At 47.5% G+C, this 19,776-nt stretch overlaps 1 protein-coding gene across 1 annotated transcript in view; it reads right to left on the reverse strand.

The window, feature by feature from the left end:
- Window positions 1–18,874, reverse strand: part of LOC135216678 (hsp90 co-chaperone Cdc37-like) — a 377,671-nt gene extending 358,797 nt beyond the window's left edge. The window contains exon 1 of the mRNA XM_064252075.1: window positions 18,663–18,874. Within this exon, the coding sequence (XP_064108145.1) occupies window positions 18,663–18,695 (33 nt within the window). The 5' untranslated portion in view covers window positions 18,696–18,874. The remainder of the gene's footprint in view (window positions 1–18,662) is intronic.
- Window positions 18,875–19,776: the final 902 nt, after the last annotated feature.

Genomic DNA, 19,776 nt, shown 5'->3' on the forward strand with positions numbered 1-19,776 from the left:
AGCAGCTAGACTCCCACCAGGAACGGTGCCACAGTGGAAACCAGGTTGTGGACGGAAGAAGAAGACCTCTCTGAGGACAGATAAAATTCTGAAGAGGGAAGCATTGAATAATCCTTCAATTACAGCAGCTGCACTGAAGAAAAAGCATCCTGATCTGCTTGGAAATGTCTGTTTGCATGGTACAACATCGTCTGCAGTGTGACTTCGGACTACCATGCCGCCGTGCTGCAAAGCTGCCACTCCTCACAGATGGCATGAAGAAGAAAAGGCTGGCTTTCTGTTGGAAATATAAAGACTGGACCATGGAACGTGATGTTATGTTCTCAGATGAATCAACCTTCAGAATGGTTAGAATGGCCAGCAGTGTTGAGAGGAGGCCCAAGAGTGCGTCCCGATATCATCACAAGTTTATCGTAAAACTGTGAAGCATCCACAGCGTTATGGTGTGGGGTGCATTTACTGGTAAATTGGGTAGAGCTGGGTTGTATTTCTTGCCTAAGGGGGAGACAATGAAAGGAACAACATATTTAGAAGTGCTCAAGGACCACATGTTAGTTTTACAAGTTACATGATTCTGCATATTTTATGCATGATGGGGCTCCATGTCACAAGACTAAGACAGTAACAAAGTGGCTTGCATAGAACAATGTATCTGTTTTCGAGTGGCCAGGCAATTCACCTGACTTAAACCCAATTGAAAATGCCTGGAAAGTTATTAAAGACAAAGTTGCAGGTGCCCAGCCCTCAAATATGGCTGAGCTTAAGAATGAGATTAAGTTGACATGGTGCACTAAGATGGACCCTCAATATTTCATGATCCTTTCTGATTCCATGCCTAAGCACATCCAGGCTGTATTGCAGGCTAAAGGGGAGATGACGAAGTATTAATTCATGTACCTGAATAATAAATAAGTACAGATTTCTGTTTGTTTAATTATCCACAGTAGTTTGCTATTATTTTGTGAAATATGTCAACATTATTTTTGCAACCACTGTATCAATGGAAAGAAGATATGCAACAGCACAGTAAAAGAAAAAATATCTTAAAAATTTTCTATACCTTCCATGGGAAGTCAAACATGAATATTTCCAATCCGGTGCAGGTCCTATTTTCTAAGACACTTGTAAAAATATGCTAATTTTACTGAGTTCTACATGTTCTTTCTAATTTCTTAATTCCCTTTAACAAAATTACAATTAATGCTCACATGAAGATAAGAACTAATACGTACATACCAGCAATAATCCCGGAATTTAAATACAGGCAGTCCCTGGTTATTGGTGGGGTTCCGTTCTCAGTAGAGTGCTGATAAATGAAACCCGCCAATAACCAGTTAATAGCGCCTCTATTAGGTATGTTATGGTGCCATAACTACTTCTGGAACCTTATAGCGCTGATAACCAAAACTTGATGTGTAATGGCACCATAAATTACTGATTTTATGGCGCTATATGCGCACCATAAAACTGGATCACCATTAACAGTCTGCCGATAACCGGGGACTGCCAATAGAGACAAATATTGACCAGATGTGCTGGATGGTGGATGGAGGATGTAGTACCTTTGAGTGAGTCATACCTGTTCTTTCTAATATATATGTAATATTTTTGTGCAAAATTACAATTGCAGCTGACATAATATTGTAAAAGATGACACCTTAAACCATTCTGAATCCCAAAGTATATTTAAGAGAAAATAATATTTAAGAGAAAAAAAATATGAGATGTACAGTAGTGGGATGGGGAGATGTACCTTCCCCTGCAAAATCTCAAAGGAGACTGTTCTTCCTTATATCATTGAGCTGGGTGTGAATATTGCTATAAGAGTTGCTAAAAGGGATTTTGACGTAGGAAAAATCTATTTCTGGGCGAGGAAGCCGTGTCGCCCAGTGAAATACGTTCCTTTAGCGCTATTTCTAAGGTAAATTATTGCTAAAATACCAGAGAACTGCTAAATTGGACATGCCAGAATATTCTGACTCGTTCACCCTTTCTAAAAGGGTGTCGGTATGAATCTGGGGCGAGTGCAAAACACTACCACAGCAGCCTCTCCAATTAGCCTTTTCCACATGAAAAGCAGACCTTTCGAATGGCCAGATGTCCTAGAAAGGAAATCCTTCAGTGTTTGCACAGGGCACAATGATGGATCCTGCGGAAGCGGGACACTTTTCCATGGCGACCACCTATCTAAAGGGTCCTCATTCTTGGCGAGAAATGTCTGATCTGGTGAAAGCAACACGTCCACCAAAGGTAAAAATTCTATATAACCTGGGTCTCTAGATAAAGCTGACAACTCTGAAACCCTAGCACCTGAAACCAGACTTAACAAAATAGTGTCTTACGCAATAAGGATTGATAATCACACGCCAAGTTGTCTGTATCCGAAGCGAGCTTAAGTACATCGTTAAGAAACCATGACACCGTCGACGGTCTCTGTACAGGCCGAAGACGTGCACAAGCCCTCGGAATAAATGTGAAGTAAGACTCAGTTAAATTGATACCAAATCCAATCTGGAAAATCTTTTTCAAGGCTGATTTTGTAGTTGTAATTGTGCTAGCCGCCAAACCTTGTTCAAATAAACTCCTGAAGAAGGTGATAGCCTATTCAAGTAATATTTAGTATATAAAATATTATTCTATTAGTTAATATGCTTTTATTTAGATTTGAAATATAGTTTTTTCTTTGACTCTTTTGACCAATTATCTGGTTTGAAAATTTTCAAAATGTTTTATTATTCTTTGTAATAACAATTTTTCACTCAGCACTTTTTTATATTGTTACCCATATGATTAATAAACAAAATCGAATAAAATGATATTGTAATGATACAATTAAGTTTGTTCATACTTACCTGGCAGATATATATATAGCTGTATTTTCCGAATCCGACAGAAATTTAAACACTTACGACACACGCAGTGGGAGTCAGGTGGTTAGTACCCATTCCCGCCGCTGGGAGGCGGGTATCAGGAATCATTCCCATTTTCTATTCATAATTTTTATTTCCACTGTCTCCTGAGGGGAGGTGGGTGGGTAATTGATTATATATATCTGCCAGGTAGTATGAACAAACTTAATTGTATCATTACAATATCATTTTGTTCATGAAACTTACCTGTCAGATATATATATAGCTGAATCCCACCTTTGGTGGTGGGAGTAGACAGAAATAGAAGATTTTAGGAACATATATATGCAGATAATTGATATCTTGATTCCTTACCTGTTAGCATAGCTGACTTCGTGGTTACTGCCGCGTAAGTCTGCTTGTGCTACTAGAGTTGCCAGCGAGGTAGAGACCTATATAGCTGGTGCACTCCAGATGATCTGTCAACAAGGGGCGAGACCACGACGTGACTAGACCATTGACCATACAAACGAGGGCAACGAAGTAAAAAACCAAACCACCTGGCGTAGCCTACCAAAAGTATCCCACATAGACTAAGCTAATGGAAGGGAGATCCGCCGCAGGGCGGTCAACCCCACAACCATAACACAAGTTAAAAACTCCCCTAAACCATTAAAGGATAGGATGAGCGCTACCTCCTGCCCCCAAAACAGTGTCTGCAGCGACGTATGGTCCCGAGCGAGTAACAATTTTCGTATGTTGCTTTCACCTCCCGCAGGTAGTGTGAAGCGAACACCGAATTGCTTCGCCAATAAGTGGCGCCCAAAATGTCTTTGATTGCCATATTTTTGTGAAAAGCCACAGAAGTAGCATAGCCCTCAACTCGTGGTCTTTCACTTTCAGAAGCTCCATGTCACTTTCACTACACTTTTCATGGGCTTCCTTAACCGTACTTCTTAAGAAGAACGCCAAGTGCATTCTTCGACATCGGAAGATCTGGTTTTTTCACAGAGCACCACAAGTTCTCCGAAGAACCTCTGCATGCTCTGGTTCTCTGCAAATAAAACTTGAGAGCCCTGACAGGACACAGGACTCTCTCAGCTTCAGGTCCCACTAGCTCCGCCACCCCCTTGATCTCGAACGTTCTCGGCCAAGGGTTGGAAGGGTTCTCGTTCTTTGCTAAGAACGTAGGACTTAAGGAACAAACTGCACTATGATCCTTGAACCCAATATGCTTGCTTATGACTTGAATTTCGCTAACCCTCTTCGCCGTCGCCAGAGCGGTTAGGAAAATGGTCTTCTTAGTAAGATTCCTAAGCGAGGCTAAATGGAGCGGTTCAAATTGACTCGACATGAGAAACTTCAGTACCACGTCTAACTTCCACGATGGTACTTTAGGTTGGAGAACTTTCACAGTCTCAAATGATCTAATGAGATCATGAATGTCTCTATCATTCGCTAAGTCGAGTCCTCTATGTCTGAAGACCACAGAAAGCACGCTTCTGTAGCCTTTAATCGTGGGACGGCTAGTTTCGCTTCTTTCTAAGGTGAAGAAGGAAATCTGCTATCTGGCTCACAGAGGTTGAGGTGGAGGAAATGCCCTTCCTTCTGCACCAACTTCTAAAGACAGCCCACTTTGATTGGTAAACTGCGATTGAGGAGGGCCTCCTTGCGGTGGCAATCGCCGTTGCCACAGGTCTTGAAAAACCCCTCGCTATGGCCAACTTCTTGATAGTCTGAACGCAGTCAGACTCAAGAGCGGGGATGTTTTTGGAGGTGGTCACCTCTCGAAGTGGGCTGTCTGAGTAGATCTTTCCTTAGGGGCAGAGTCCTCGGAAAGTCTACTAGGAAGGACATCACCTCCGAATGAACCAGTCGGCCGCTGGCCAGAAGGGGGCGATGAGGGTCATCTCGCGTCCTTCTGATGCAGCGAAACTTCCTCATTACTTCTTTTCCCCGAGGATTTTGAATGGGGGAAAAGCGTAAATATCTAGTCCCGACCAATTCCACAGTATGGGCGTCTACTGCCCATCTGCTCCCGGGTCCAGAACTGGGGAGCAATACAGCGGAAGTCTCTTCGTTCGGGAAGTTGCAAAGAAACGTCCACATGAGGACGTCCCCACAGCTTCCATAGCGCCTGGCATACTTCCTGATGAAGGGTCCATTCCGTCGGCAGAAGCTGTCCTTGCCGACTTGGAGAAGGTCCGCTCGCACGTTTTCCACGCCTGACACAAACCTTGTCAGAATCGTGACGTTTTTGCGACTTCGCCCAAATCAGGATATTCCTCGCGGATGACGAACAGAGAATGAGAGTGAGTTCCCCCCTGTTTCCTGAGGTATGGCAAGGCTGTGTGTTGTCCGAGTTTATCTGAACCACTTTGCTGGAGACTTCCTCCTCGAAGAACCTTAGAGCAAGGTAAACCGCTGAGAGTTCTTTTAGATTGATGTGCCAGGCACCTGTTCCCCTCTCCAGGTGCCTGACACTTCTCTCCCTCCCAGTGTTGCTCCCCAACCCGTGGAGGACGCGTCGGAGAACAACACTAGGTCGGGGTTCCGAAGCTTGAGCGAAAGTCCTTCCGCAAGCTTCTTTGGATCCAACCACCATTTGAGGTGCTTTTTCACTTCTTCCGTCAAAAACAAGACCTCTTCTAGATCCTGTTTTGCGTGACCAATTGCTTGAGAGGAAGAACTGAAGTGGTCGGAGGTGCAACCTTCCCAGAGAAACAAACTTCTCCAGTGAGGAAATGGTCCCCAGCAGACTCATCCATTCCCTCACCGAGCATGTTTCCTTCCCTAGAAAGGCCGACACTTTGTCCAGGCATTGAAGTTGTCGCCCCTGGGACGGAAAAGCCCGAAAAGCCACTGAGTCCATCTGAATCCCAGATAGACTAAGGATTGAGAAGAGTCAGATGCGACTTCTCGAGATTCACCGACTCCCAAGTCCCAGGGACTTCGATAACGACAGAGTCGTGTGAAGGTCTTCAGACACCTGTCTGGCGATGAGGCTCGAAATAAGCCAGTCGTCTAGGTAGAGAGAGATCCTTATTTCCGCAAGATGGAGCCACCTCGCAACGTTCTTCATAAGAACGGTGAACACCATCGGCGCCGTGCTGAGACCGAAGCAGAGTGCCCTGAAATTGGAAAATCTCCCCTTTCAGGACAAACCCGCAGGTATTTCCTTGAACGGGGATGGATGGGGACGTGAAGTATGCGTCCTGAAGGTCTAACGAGACCATCCAATCCCCGGTCTTAAAGCTGCAGCACGGATTGAGGTGTCTCCATCTTGAACTTCTGCTTGGTAACGAAGCGATTTAGACTGCTGACATCCAGAACGGGGCGCCACCCCCCTGACTGCTTCGGCACTAGAACAGACGGTTGTAAAACCCCGGAGAACTCTGGTCGAAGACCTGTTCCACTGCCTGCTTCTCGATCATTTGATCTAGTAGATCGTGAAGCACTTTCTGCTTTTCTCCCTGATACGACGGAGACAAATCCTTTGGTGTCGAAGACAGTGATGGTAACATCAGGAAAGGAATTCTGTACCCCTTCTTGACGATGTCCAGAGACCAAGCGTCGGCACCTCTCTCTTCCCAAGCTTTCGCAAATGTAGAAGCCTGGCTCCTACCGGTGTCTGAAGGACTTCCCTCTCACTTCTTGCTCTTGGAAGAGCGGGAGTCTTGCCTCTGAAAGAGCCTCTTCCTCGAGGGGCTGGCTTCGAGGAAGAAGCGGATCGAAAGGGCTTCGACTTCTTCAAAGCAGAGGACCCAGAAGACGAAGAAGTAGTAGGCTTCCTAGAAGACTGTGCCAGAAGGTCTTGAGTTGCTTTCTCCTGGAGACTAGCAGCTATGTCCTTTACCATAGACTGGGGGAAGAGATGTTCTGAGAAAGGAGCGAAAAGAAGATCCGCTTTTTGCGCTGGTGAGACCGACTTTGCAGTAAAATTGCAAAAAAGTGCTCTTTTCTTAAGCAGTCCCGTGCTGAAATGAGCAGCCAATTCCTCAGAACCATCCCTGACGGCCTTGTCCATGCAAGACAATACACTGGACAGCTCCCCCAGACTGATGGAATCAGAACTCCTGGACCTGCATCCAATACTCCCAGGCACCAGTCAAGAAAATTAAAGACCTCTAGTGTCCTGAAGAGGCCTTTAAGGTGAAAGTCTAACTCGCTATGTGTCCACGAGACCTTCGAGGAAGACAAAAAAGATCTTCTGGTGGCGTCTACAATGCTAACCAAAGTCTCCCTTGAGCTGAGGCTGGAAGCTTGACTCCGACGTTTTTTTTGTCTCCGTCTCATCCACATACCAGCTTTGCCACCGAGTCTTGAAGGTGGTAAAGCGAAAGAAGTCTTGCCCGAAGCTTTCCTCTTTTCCATCCAATCATGGACCTTTCTAAAAGCTTGCTTCGTAGAAAGCGACTTCTTCATTCTCACAAAGCCCGAGATCTTAGCAGCTTTGGAAGACGAAAACTGAGAGGGAGGAGTGACTGGGAGCTTCAGGTTGGAAAGTGTCTGCAAAGACTGACTGAAGTAAAACGAGTCAAAACCTTGTAGTCCGTCGAAAACTGGGAGCCAACTGCGTTCTTCGTCCACTTCGACGAAAGCGTCACTAACTTCCTCTTCAGACACTGGAGAAGTCGGAGGAAGTAAAGAAGAGTCCCGAGCTTTCTCAAAAGAGAAAGAACGGGCGAATCAGGAAGAGTTCCCGCATCCGCTTGTGTCTTGCGGAAGTGGAAAACTGACGTCCGTAGGCGCGCGTTTGGCGTCCGAAGCCAATCTACTGGCGCCGACGAAGCGCGCTCAAACGCCGCAGGTGTACACCTGGCGTCCACTTGTGTGCGCTGAGCGTCCACTGGTGCGCGCCGAGCGTCCACTGATGCGCGCCGAGCGTCCACTGGTGCACGCCGAGCGTCCACTGGGTGGCAACGCCGAGCGTCCACTAAAACTCGCTGAGCGTCCACTGGCGCTCGCGAAACTTGCACCGAGTCCACTTTCGGCGTCCACAAAGCGCGTTTGACTTTCACAGAAGCGCGCTCGGCATCTAAAGAAAAAACTCGCTTCTTATCCACCAGTTTCGTAGCAGCGGAAACAACCGCTTCACGAGAGCGAGAAACGAATTTCTCGCCTCCTCTAGAAAGTTGCTGGGGAGCAGAACGAACTCTAGAGGGAGACTCAAACGGAGAGAGAGACGAGCGAGGAGAGGGAGAGGGGAGACGCCTCGACCTCTTCACAGAAGATTGTCATCCTTCTTACGGCGACGTGGAACAGTCTCTCTCGAAGGAAAAACATCTCGAAGTTGCTGCTGAAGAGACTGGAGAATCTTGCTTGTAGGTGAAGCCTCCTTTTCTAGGGGAGGGGCTGATCCTGTGAGCAGCAGAGTGGCGAGGGGACGCCTTCTTGCTACTCCCAGGAACCGCCGCTTCACGCACCTTAGAGCGACTGCGGCGCTCAGAAAGAAACATCTAGGGAAGACTCCGCCTCCGAATAATCCTTACGCTTCTTCTTGCGGAGGAAAAGCAGCAAACGCACTATCGGGCGACGAGCAAAAGTTCCGGAGAACAACTTGGACGTGAAGCGTCCCGCACAGCGAGCCGTCCTTTTCAGCGGACGTGATGCGGTTATGAGAGCTCCACCCCTTGCGCGGGGAGGAAGCCTCAGAAAGAAGAAAAGCACTCCTTGAGAAGACGTGCACGCGCACGCTCCTTGGCAGTCTGGGTTATGTTCGTCAGAAGCTGCCGAAGGCACGCCAGATCGTGGGGGTTCCTCGTAACCCTCCTTCGACTTCGACATGCTCTCTCCCCGTAATCTGGGAGTCAAGCAGAGGTCTAGGTCTAGAGGCGGAATGAGGCCGATCTGACGCACCCTCCACTACACAAGGGGCACTTTCACTGCACTTCTCTTCACTTTTGCTCTCCAGAGCTAACACTTTTGATTCTAAGTTACGAATCGATTCAAGAATTAGCGATAATGTATTACCTTCTACCGACACTGTCTCAGGGGCCGGAGGCAACACTACAGGGGTAGGAGCATAATCTACAGAAGGAGGGTTAGCAGGAGAATAATTTAAATCTTGCCTACCTGAACACTCCTGGGAGGAAGACCTCCTTAACCTATCTCGCTCAAGTTTCTTAAGATAGGTTTCATACGCCTTCCATTCCGACTCTGTTAGTCTTTCACACTCCTTACAACGACTTTTTCAAACGTACATTCATTCCCCCTGCAAACTTTACAAACAGAATGTGGGTCTACTGAAGCTTTCAGTAGCCTACCTCTACATTCAGACATGGAACAAAATCTAGCGCTAGCAGAACTAGACCCTGACATCTTGATCAAAGAAAAATCAATACCAAATTCAAATCAAAACCAAAGTCAACGTGTGCCAAGCCACCGATCAATTCAGATACCAAAGAAAAACCAAAAGGGATACTCAAGTAGCTAGTAAGTTTCCAAAATCTGGACGGAGGTGCTGCAAACAGGTGTTTCCAGCACGGGCGACAGAAAAATTATGAATAGAAAATGGGAATGATTCCTGATACCCGCCTACCTAGCGGCGGAATGGTACTAACCACCTGACTCCCACTGCGTGTGTCGTAAGTGTTTAAATTTCTGTCGGATTCGGAAAAATACAGCTATATATATATCTGACAGGTAAGTTTCATGAACAAAATGACAATTTGTCCAAAATTGCATTTTTCCTAACTATACAAACCTGAGGTCCTTTTACAATAGGAAGGTACTAGCGGCAGCTGGATAGGTCGTAAGCTTTCGAACAAGGGGTTCGGTAGTTAACTGCTTGTCCGACAGGCGCGCGCGCGCGACTGGGAGGTAAACAAATCACTTTTGCTTTTGGCCCAAGCAAAACTGCAGAGTGAGGGGTGGCATGAGGTGGGACTATGTGTAAAAGGACCTCAGGTTTGTATAGTTAGGAAAAATGCAATTTTGGACAAATTGTCATTTGTTCCGACACGGCATACAAACACCTTCGTTCCTTTTACAATAGGAAGACTTCACTTCTTGGTGGGAGGAATCTGAGTCTTTTGTGAACAGACTGGTGTTCGCCCAACCTTGGAATGCCTCCTGGTCGTAAGAGCGAGGGAGGGATCCAAGCCTCTGTCCGACAATTGATCGGGTGTGCACCGCAGGATCAATGGTCAGACCTCTGGACCAAGTACTAAGAGAGAGGCAAGCGTATCTCTTCGTACCAGCAAACAAGAACAAGTTCCTATTTGCAAGAGGCAACATAAAGTTATGGTTTGTCTCTTGTTGGCATCCACTTCCCCCCCCTTGTAGGAGGAAGTGGTGGATATTCGCTCCCATCCCTAGTGAAAGGGATAGGATGGGGCTCTGTCGAGTAGCTCACCTGCATCTCGTCCTTATCCAGCAAGGTGATGACCGTATCCCTCTACCCACAGGTAGAGGGGGAGAAAAAGATAGAAAGAGAAGCCAGTCACTCTCTCATTCACTTATCTATTCTTACAGTCACACCAGGACTCGATGCTGTTCAGCCTGCTAGGGTCTGGGTTAGCTACACAACGTGTTGAGCAGCCACCACGGGTCCCAAGGAAACGATCCAAGGACCGTGGGCAATATCCAAAAGGTAGAAGGAGGTGCCAGTGGTCTGGTTGTACCAGACCCCTGCCTTCAGTACCTGCGCCACGGAGAAGTTCTTGTGTAACTCGAGGGAGTGTACTTCTAGGTCATCTTGGTGCTGACGAAGAGTCTTCAACACTCAGCCTGGGATGTCGAGTTTCTTCAGAAAGCGCGACCGACAAAGCAGCATCTCCTTCGCATCGAAGGCGGTGAAGTCCATTAGGGAGGGGATTGTGAAAGACTAACCGATCGTCAGGAACCGAAGGGTTCTGAGTCTTCGCTACGAAGTCGGTACGAAATCGAGCGTCACGAATCCCCATCCCCTGGATGCTTGACTTCGCAGGAAAAGTCATGCAATTACCTGAGAGGAAAAGAAGGGAATGGTCGTATGACCTATCCCTCTTCTCGACTTCGGTGATGTCCTGTACCCATACTGGTCTATCCGTCTGCAGCGAAGTGTCTCACATTCTCCTATCCCCATGCAGTGAAGTTCTTCTCGGTAGTGGATAGGGCACCGACACTCAATGGTGGGTGTCGATGGTATGGGTACTGTGACAAGCCGTTAGGACGAAGAAAAGACTGTTATGGAACAACCTAACTAAGTCCACAGCGAGGTTCGTAACTGACTTGGGCGCTCTGACAGCTACCGACTGACTGCGTTCGGTAGGAGGCAAGTTGTCCAAGCACCCGAGCAAGTCACGTGACCTTCGCCTTAAAAGGGTTATGCCAAGAGACTAAACAAATAATTTGTTCGTCACCGATGCCAGAAGGCGAGGTGATGATTCTCTTAAGGCATGTGCCCAACAGGCGGAAGTCAATTGCCTTCTAGAGACCGAGGTCCCAGATGGCAAGATATCTCATAGTATAGTTGATTCTCAGCTAAGGAGAAACAACACTATGTGTCGTTGAAGACGAAGGTGTACAGAAAATGCAACCTACGTCTTCACAGCTGAACCGAGAGAAGGATTCTCAAGATTCTGAACCTGTGCTACAAAGACTGAGAACGCTAACCGCTATTCATTGCTGTCCGGTGAGGATCGTAGTTGCAATAAAAGCGGAGCGCTTTTCAGTAATGAAGACACAGGGAAATACTGCCTGAAGAAACTGCTTCTACGGGCTGAACATTTGGAGTAGAGCAGTTCAGGTCGGAGAGTAGGCGATGTCTTCTGACACATCTATTAATTCGGGGCGAACAATGAATAATTGCACACCTACGAATACGAGATATTTTGAAGACAAAATCAGATGTCTGCAAAAATCATTCGCATTATCGCGGTGCGATGCAGCGGGAGACTAGTACAGACTTCTGTTACCGTGCGGTAAACAGAAAGATGAGAGAGTCCAAGAGATATCTCTGTTGAAAATTCTCGCAATGTCGAAGGCGATGAAATCGAGCGTCACAGCAGTAGATGGTCCTTCATTATTGCGAGAATCCCCGTTAATCAGAGACCTAAGTCCATGATTGTTGGGCAGAGATACGGTTCGGTAGTCAATCAAACCAAGGGAGAGAGAGACGTAACCAACCGTGCATCTCGGAGACCTAGCTGATACTGAGCTGCTATCAGGCAGTTCAATACGCAGTAGCTCTCGGTGACTCGTCATCCTGAGTTGCCAGTTAATCCCTTCCACGAAGGAATGCATTCGGCTAGAACCATCGAGCATAAAGAATACGCTCGAGCAATTATATTTAAACGAAACGGATTTCGGTAAATACAAAAGCTGATTTGGTGTTGTCGTGACAATACCAAGTATCTAAAATCGAAACTGATAACTGCTGGGAGGTTGCAGGCAACCCCGAGTTGCAGTTCAATTAAGATACAATTCGTCTCGGTCACAAACCGTAGAGTTAACTACGGTCTGTGCCTACCCCCCGGACAATTCAACTGTTAAAAGAATCATGTCGCGAGGGTAATATACGTAGTATATTTGTAGGTTCTGTACCACGACCTCCATCCTAAATTCTTTTCCCCTCGAGGAATGAGAAGAAGGATTGGAGATCGACCGCCTTCGTTCTCTAGTCAAGAGAGTGAAGGAGAAGTCTTTCCCAAAGGAAAGCTTCAATGGTGAACAGAATACCGAAGACGATAGTTCAAGCCAAACTGGAAGTTCCCGTCCGTTCCTCTCTATTCCAGGTTAATCGCCTACTGTGAGATACTCTTCTTTCAGCAGCAGTCTTCTTCCAAATGCTAGAAATTACAGGAATTCGAGCATAAGCGAGGTTCCCGATTATCGTGTAACAATTATCGGGGATTCTCGCTCACTTTGGACCATGGTCTCGCCTAAGTGTTTGGAGATCGTAAAAAACTCGAACACCGAGTGCGCTAGAAATTCCGTAGAATTCTAAGCACTCTGCGAAACCCCCACCGAATTCGTCAAAAGATATCGGCTGGTGGTCCTCTCGATTCCCGTAGAAATCGAGAAAGGGGCAGGATCCCTCCTCAACGACCGGGCTTACGTCAGGTAGGACCCGAAGGTTCCCCCCGGTAGCGCAGCACCTAACGTGGGATCTTACAGAGAAATCTCTATAGGATCCCTCCCCTTTCCTCGTAGCCGTAAGGAGAGAGGGAATGGGGGAGGAATTGGATACTGGCTCGCCTTCCAGCGGAACTAGCAGTTGGAGAAGAAAAGGAGCAGCCATCGCCTTACAGCGATGGCCTCTCAGAGCCTGGGAAAAACGTATCGTCAGGGAGAAAACGTTTTTCCCAAGGAGGTTACGAACTCATACATGTAGTTAAGGGTCTGCCGTCACTGTGAACGTCGTCTGGGTGGGGCTGATCGACACCTGACAGGAGAGAGCCGATACGTCCTCCGACTCATTCCAGTCCTCGTCGAGGTCGAAACCTCTCAGAGGACCGAAGGGGTATTCAAATACGGTGTCCGAAGACACGTAGAAACGCCTCTGTCGCAGTAGAGGAGGTGAAGTAGCTTGTTCGACCGGCCAGAACTGAGAGAGCCTTCTTGTCCGGAGACGAGAGACTACCTGGTTCAACACAGTCGGCAAGCTCCGATCGCGGCAGACCCACCGTCGATTTGGGTTCCCTCTCGGAGGGCCCCAAAACGACTCGAGCCGAGACGTGGCTCTGCTGGTGGGAGCGGCGATCCTTTGCACCCGAGGTCGTTGTGCTGCAGAGTAGGACCGTTGAGCCCTTCGCTAACAAGAGCATTTTAGAGGAACCTTCCTCCTAAGAAGGGGGTAACAAAGCGACAAAGCCCTCATCGGTCTTCCATCCATCCCTTGCGCATACGGTCCTGGCTGGTCCAAAGAACCGTGCCTGGCAACGTAGGGCGTCGGTGGTGGGATCATGAGGGGCGCACCCTTCACCGAATCCACGTCCTCAATTACCTCGCTCCTCCCACCCGGTTGTAAAACCCCCGAGGAGGTTGAACGGTAACGGGAGAGGCAGACCTGACGCTCCCTCCTCGCTCGCTGGCAGAAACCAACAGGCTTGGAGGGCTGCAGGCGATCGTCAACACCCGCGGTGGCGATCGAGCTGCAGGCCTGGTCGAACCGTCTCGCTGTGGAGAACGGTTGGACTGAGCACAGCGGCCCCGATCTCGAGTGTCAGAAGAGCTGGTGCTGGTTGCCGTACCCGACGGTCAGGCGACCTGCAGGCTCCACTGTCACAGTGAGACCGGTGCTTGTCCTCACGGCACGTCACGTTGCTGGTTCCAGCCGTGGCTGGCACCGGTCGAACCTCTTCCCAGCCTACAGCCCTGTGGCCGGATCCGTGGACCGTCACGTCATCCCGGGTAGCCAGCTGGTCGCCGCGAGAGCAAGAGCTGGTCTGGTGAGAGTCGCTGCCGCGTGAGCGGCTGTCACCAGTCTTCCGCTCCGTGCCGTGAACCTGACGCTGAGCGGGCTCAGAGGTCTGGTTCCTGGCTGCACGGTCGCTGGTAGGTACCGTACACTTGGTACCTCCCGCGAACGAGAGGCCGAGACGGACCCTGATGCAGTGGCAGAACCACTGACACCAGGCGAGAGTACCGGTGTTAGCCGGTACCCCAAACCTCTGGTCCCCGTAGTCTTCTTTCCTTGCGGAAGAAAGAGATGGGCCCCCGCTCCCGAAGGAGCTGAGGACCAGCGGAAGGCAACCCTCCCGTCCCACCGAGTGAGACGGGTCCCGAGAAGCCTCCCGAGGGAGACTTCTTATAGGAGGGAGGGAGGCAACCTTCCTTTCTTCTCGGCTGTGAAAGCCTTAGAAGTCGAAGGGGAAGAGGCGGCAGCCGACGACGATGAAGAAGATGAAGAAGCGACGTTCCTCCTCTTCTCGTCAGCGTTCCTCCAGGACAGACGTAAGATCTGCCATCCAGGGCAGAGCCGGGGCTGCTGTAGCCGAAGCCACAGGGCCCGGACGCACCTGTACAGACAGACCAAAGTCTGGGGTAGTACCACCACGAACAGGGACGACGTCAGCAGGTATGGGCATCTCAGGAACAGCAGGCACAGCCAGCACAGCATCGGCAGGGACAGCCAGCGCAGCAACGGCAGGGACAGCCAGCGCAGCAACGGCAGGGACAGCCAGCGCAGCAACGGCAGGGACAGCCAGCACAGCAACTGCATGGACAGTCAGTACAGAATCGGCAGGTACGGCAGGCAGCACCGGAAACACAGGAGGTGGAGCAGCAGCCAGCAACATCCTGGTACTGGCGGCAGGTCCAGGGGCGAGCTCTAGGGCAGCGGAAGTGTGGTCGCGGCAGCGCGGCAACCACGAGCGGCGGCGGCACGCCCCCCTCTCGGTACGGCGAACGGCACTTCACAGCGGCTGTAGGCAAGACTGTTACCACGTGAGACGAGTACACCAGGTGAGGAGGGACGTCGTCACCTGGAGTCGATATCGTTGTCGTGGTCACCACTCCCTGGGTGACCGCAGCAGGCCCAGACATAGAACCGCCGCCCCTGGACACTAGGCACGCCCTGCAACTCGAAGGACGCCCATACCTCACCAAGGTCCACCCTCGTGGCAATAGCACCTGCGGAAATAACAGTAGTAGTGATTAGTGGGGGGGAAGTCCCCTCGCGCGGGGGGGTGAGCCCCACACCGAACGAGCGGAAGACCCCGAATACAATTGTATATCGGGCACCGAGCGCCCTCCCCCGCGCTCGACGGATCGGGCGAGGAGAAGTACCCAGATAACCTCCCCCCCGGAAGGAAGAAGGGCCATCTGTGGGAGCTGAGCGGGGGGGGGGGGGGGGGGAGAGAGAGAGGAGAGGAGAGAGAGAGAGAGAGAGAGATGGAGAGAGAGAAGAGAGACCCCAGGAGGGGGATTTCGTTCACCCCCGCACGCACCCATGTACCCAACAATAATAATAAGAGCCCGAGAGCAATCGTGCCCTCGGCACCGAATGCAAGGGCATAAGGATCAATTCCCTGACTGAGCAGAACTTGAACCAAAATAATATTGATGCAATCAATAATAAAAGGAATAATATGAAAAAGAATCTTGCATTACGATTCACTTCACAATGAATAAGGGCTCGTAGCGAGCGCATTTGCGCCCTCGGTACCGAGCGCAAGGGTAAAAGGATCCATTCCCGATTATGAACGGAAACCTTGATCCATATTGAATTGATGCAATCAAAATATATATGAAAAATGAAAAAGAATACTGCGCTTGCGATTTCACTTCATACAAAATAAAAGGGGAAGGATCAATTCCCGGGAAATAGCGGAAACATTGATCAAGTAAATAATGCAATCTCAATAAAATATAAAATGAAAAAGAACTGCACTTGCGATTCACTTCATTCAAATAAAAAGGGGAAAGTATCAATTTCCGGGTAAGAGCGGAAACTGATCCAAAATGAGTATTGCTACAATCAAAATAAATATATGAAAATGAAAAAGAATACTGTACTTGCGATTCCACTTCCATACAGAATAAGTTTTCGTGCCGAGCGCATTCGCTCGGCAACGAGCATACAGGTCAAAAAAATATAAATGAAAAGGCAACTTACTTACGATTTTCATCTACACATTTCCAACCAAAGTATAAGCTCGGAGCGAGCGTGTCCTCGCCCAGCCCTCGGCACCGAGCATAACACAATACGAGGATCATTTCTGGGAAAAATGAATTCCCGCACTTACGCCCTTCAGTCCCGGCACTCGGGTAATCGGAGGGCGTGGAGAAACCAAGATCCTTTTATTCACAATTGAATTCAATGGAAATAAATATGAAATGATTGTACTTACAATTCAGTTTCACTAGATAAATAGAAAAAGAAAAACACAACCATGCGAAAGCAACGACGATGAAGCGGGCAGAGAGCGATGATACACGTCTACACGCCAGCAGGCCGAAAGCAAAAGTGGTTTGTTTACCTCCCAGTTGCGCGCGCGCGCCTGTCGGACAAGCAGTTAACTACCGAACCCGTTGTTCGAAAGCTTACGACCTATCCAGCTGCCGCTAGTACCTTCCTATTGTAAAAGGACCGAAGGTTTGTATGCCGTGTCGGAACAAATGAAACTTGTTATTCCCGGGGTTATGGTTGGAACTGAATTCATTCTTACCTTGTAATCGTTGGTTTTTATCCTTACTGCCATCACAACTGAAACTCCACAGTGCTTATTTGATTGTAATTATACACATTTTGGTCTTAATTCACTCCACAGTGCACTTGAACCACGCTGTGGTTCCTGGTTCCTAAGCACTCACTCCGCAAACACAGTTACGAGCAGCAGACGACAACACTGATTATGAGATGCAAAGCTTTATTCCCTTAATTGTTTACTTTACTCAATATTTAGTTTAACTTTACTTCAAAATGTATATTTAATTCATGTCTATTATCCCTTTTTTGCAATCAAATTAACCCCCAAAAATTACAAATGTTTCGGATGTATACTTACGAGCAGACGACGTGAGGAAAAATGACTCATCGTTGCCAATCTAGTGGAGCGTCACACATACGCCGATGCATTTACAAAGTTTCGATGAATTCTAGTTGTCATAGTAATGCAGTAATGATAAAATTGCTGTAATATGTACGTATATATAATACAAATAGATACGCTAATTTCACTTATTTCCCCGGTTTTGTGTCAGTCTTATACCTAGTTTGGAGGGTAAACACATACCAATTGACAACACTGATAAACAATTGAAGAGCGCAAAACGCCGCAAAGAATGCCGTAGTCCCCTTGAATAAGTGCTGGTAAGAGGTTGGTTTACGATTGTTGTGATGAAAGTGCCCCAGCGTCTATGGGTACAAGTGGTGTGTAGATTTAGCACGGGAAATGGGAAGTTTATTGACACAAGCGACTCCGTAAACATCGAGATGGCGTCAATCTTCTAAACATTTTTAGTTGTAAGTAAAAATTTCTTTGTAAGTAAAAATTTCTAAAGCGTTTTGGTGAGATTTCCACTGTCGTAGCCACCCTTTTCACTACCCTCTGTTTAAATCTTAAAATTTGGCCTTAATTTCTAACTTTGGAGAAAATACTTACTTCGAAAGGAGAGTAGAGGTCTTTAGCTCCGTTTCTCACCAACAACAAGTCGCGACTGATGCCCGTCTCCGGTGTCAGGACGCGTTATAATGTACTTTTTCGGAGGGTGGCAATGCGTTGATTGTAGGTGGCCTGTTTGGCCTGCTGTGATGTTTTACCCTAGGTAGGATAGCCTATCAGGAGGGACCAGTAGTAGGTAGTACTAGGTATGTCTAAAATGACTAACCTAAGAACGTCCCAAACATTCAAAGCACACAATGCGGTGCAACAAGAAAATATTTTTTGCTCCAGAAGCCATAATGGTTCAAAGTGTGCATTGATCGAACTACCACCATGTCAGCTGAACCAGACCTGGACTAGGCTTGAGAACCAATCCCAAGGGAGCCCACCTACAGATTCCTGGGCGAACCTCAGCAGACAGATCGGTACATCTAGCTACCTAGCTAGCTAGACAGATTCTAGGAGATACCTAGCTACCTAGGAACTTGATAATGACAGCTATCCAGCGAAGACGACTCTCAAATTTCCTCTTTAACTCTCAACTTATTCGGCCATTCCCTTCACATATATTAGGTACAGAAGTGAACAGCTAGGCTAACTACCTTCACTCATTCATACGCAATCGTTCAAGAGACAGCCAACAACATGGTCTCCTCTATAGAAACCTTTCATTTTTTTTTTTAAATCATCAAGGCCATTCAAAACATAATTACGGCCTCTGACGTGTATAGCAAATGAAACACTTTACTTATTCTATCATTCAAGTTCCAAATGTGCTTACTTCAATATCTTTCCACTTGCTGTAGTCAACCATGTTTACAAGTCACCATAGAACCCTTCCGACACCACAAGTCAAGACGTATCTTTAGGACGATGGCTCTTCACTTACTGGCGTTTAGTTTACTTGCGTTACTTTCATCCTGTACTCGGTAATTCTCGGGTCTCGATTCTCGTATGTTATTCTAGAATTTTCGTGGGCATCATACAGACTAAGTCGAGGGACACATGCATGTTCTTTCGGGGTTTTATATTTTTGTCGAAGAGTTCTAATTTTTTCCAGTCATACGTGAAACGCGTAAATGTATATATGTTCAAATCATGATTAGCAACTTGAGCGCGGCATCGGCAAAGTACCTGATGCACTTCATGCAACATATGATCTGTGTAGGGTACTACCGCTATGGTTCGGTCAATAAGTTAATGAATCCACGTCTTATGAACTGATTTTGAAAGCTACTTATCTGCAGATAATGGAGAAATTCATAATCAATTTAGTATTTCAAGCGTTATGTCATTAAGCAGCATCTCGTCACGTTTTATAAATGCATGCTATGGTTAGTTTTGAAAAGATGACATTCTTTACATTTTTATAATATTTTCTTAGGAAGGGTGTCCAGATTTATCGTTTATTACGGCTCTCATTTTTATGCCTCATGAAATGCAACAGAAGGATATTGCTCTCGCTTCATCACCGTCCTTCGACAGAAGAGAGCCTTTCTTCACAAGCTCTCTCTGAGACTCTCTCTCTCTCATCTATTGAACTGGAATCTCCAGTTTGATAGTCTTTGTCTTTAATGAAATCAATTTATTGTAGCCTGCTGCAAACATGCTTGTAGATTTGGGTCGATGAGGTACTGGACACTATACTCATGATGATGTCATTCGGCATTCAAGTTCGGGATTTAAAAGTTAAAGTTAAAGTTATAGTCCTCACCCAGGCAGACATCAGTCGGGTAGCATATTCCAGAACCGTAACCGAGTACTGAAACCTTCTCTGAAAAAGGGGTGACGCCATGTCTTCAAAACTATACTCGGTTTTTTCCATCTGTCCACCCGCCTGTGGTGTTTGTGTATGGTAACACTGCGTCCCGGGCTTTAGATAGTTACATTAAATT

This window comes from Macrobrachium nipponense, chromosome 6 (genome assembly GCF_015104395.2).
Source record: "Macrobrachium nipponense isolate FS-2020 chromosome 6, ASM1510439v2, whole genome shotgun sequence".
NCBI classification, from domain to species: Eukaryota; Metazoa; Arthropoda; class Malacostraca; order Decapoda; family Palaemonidae; genus Macrobrachium; species Macrobrachium nipponense.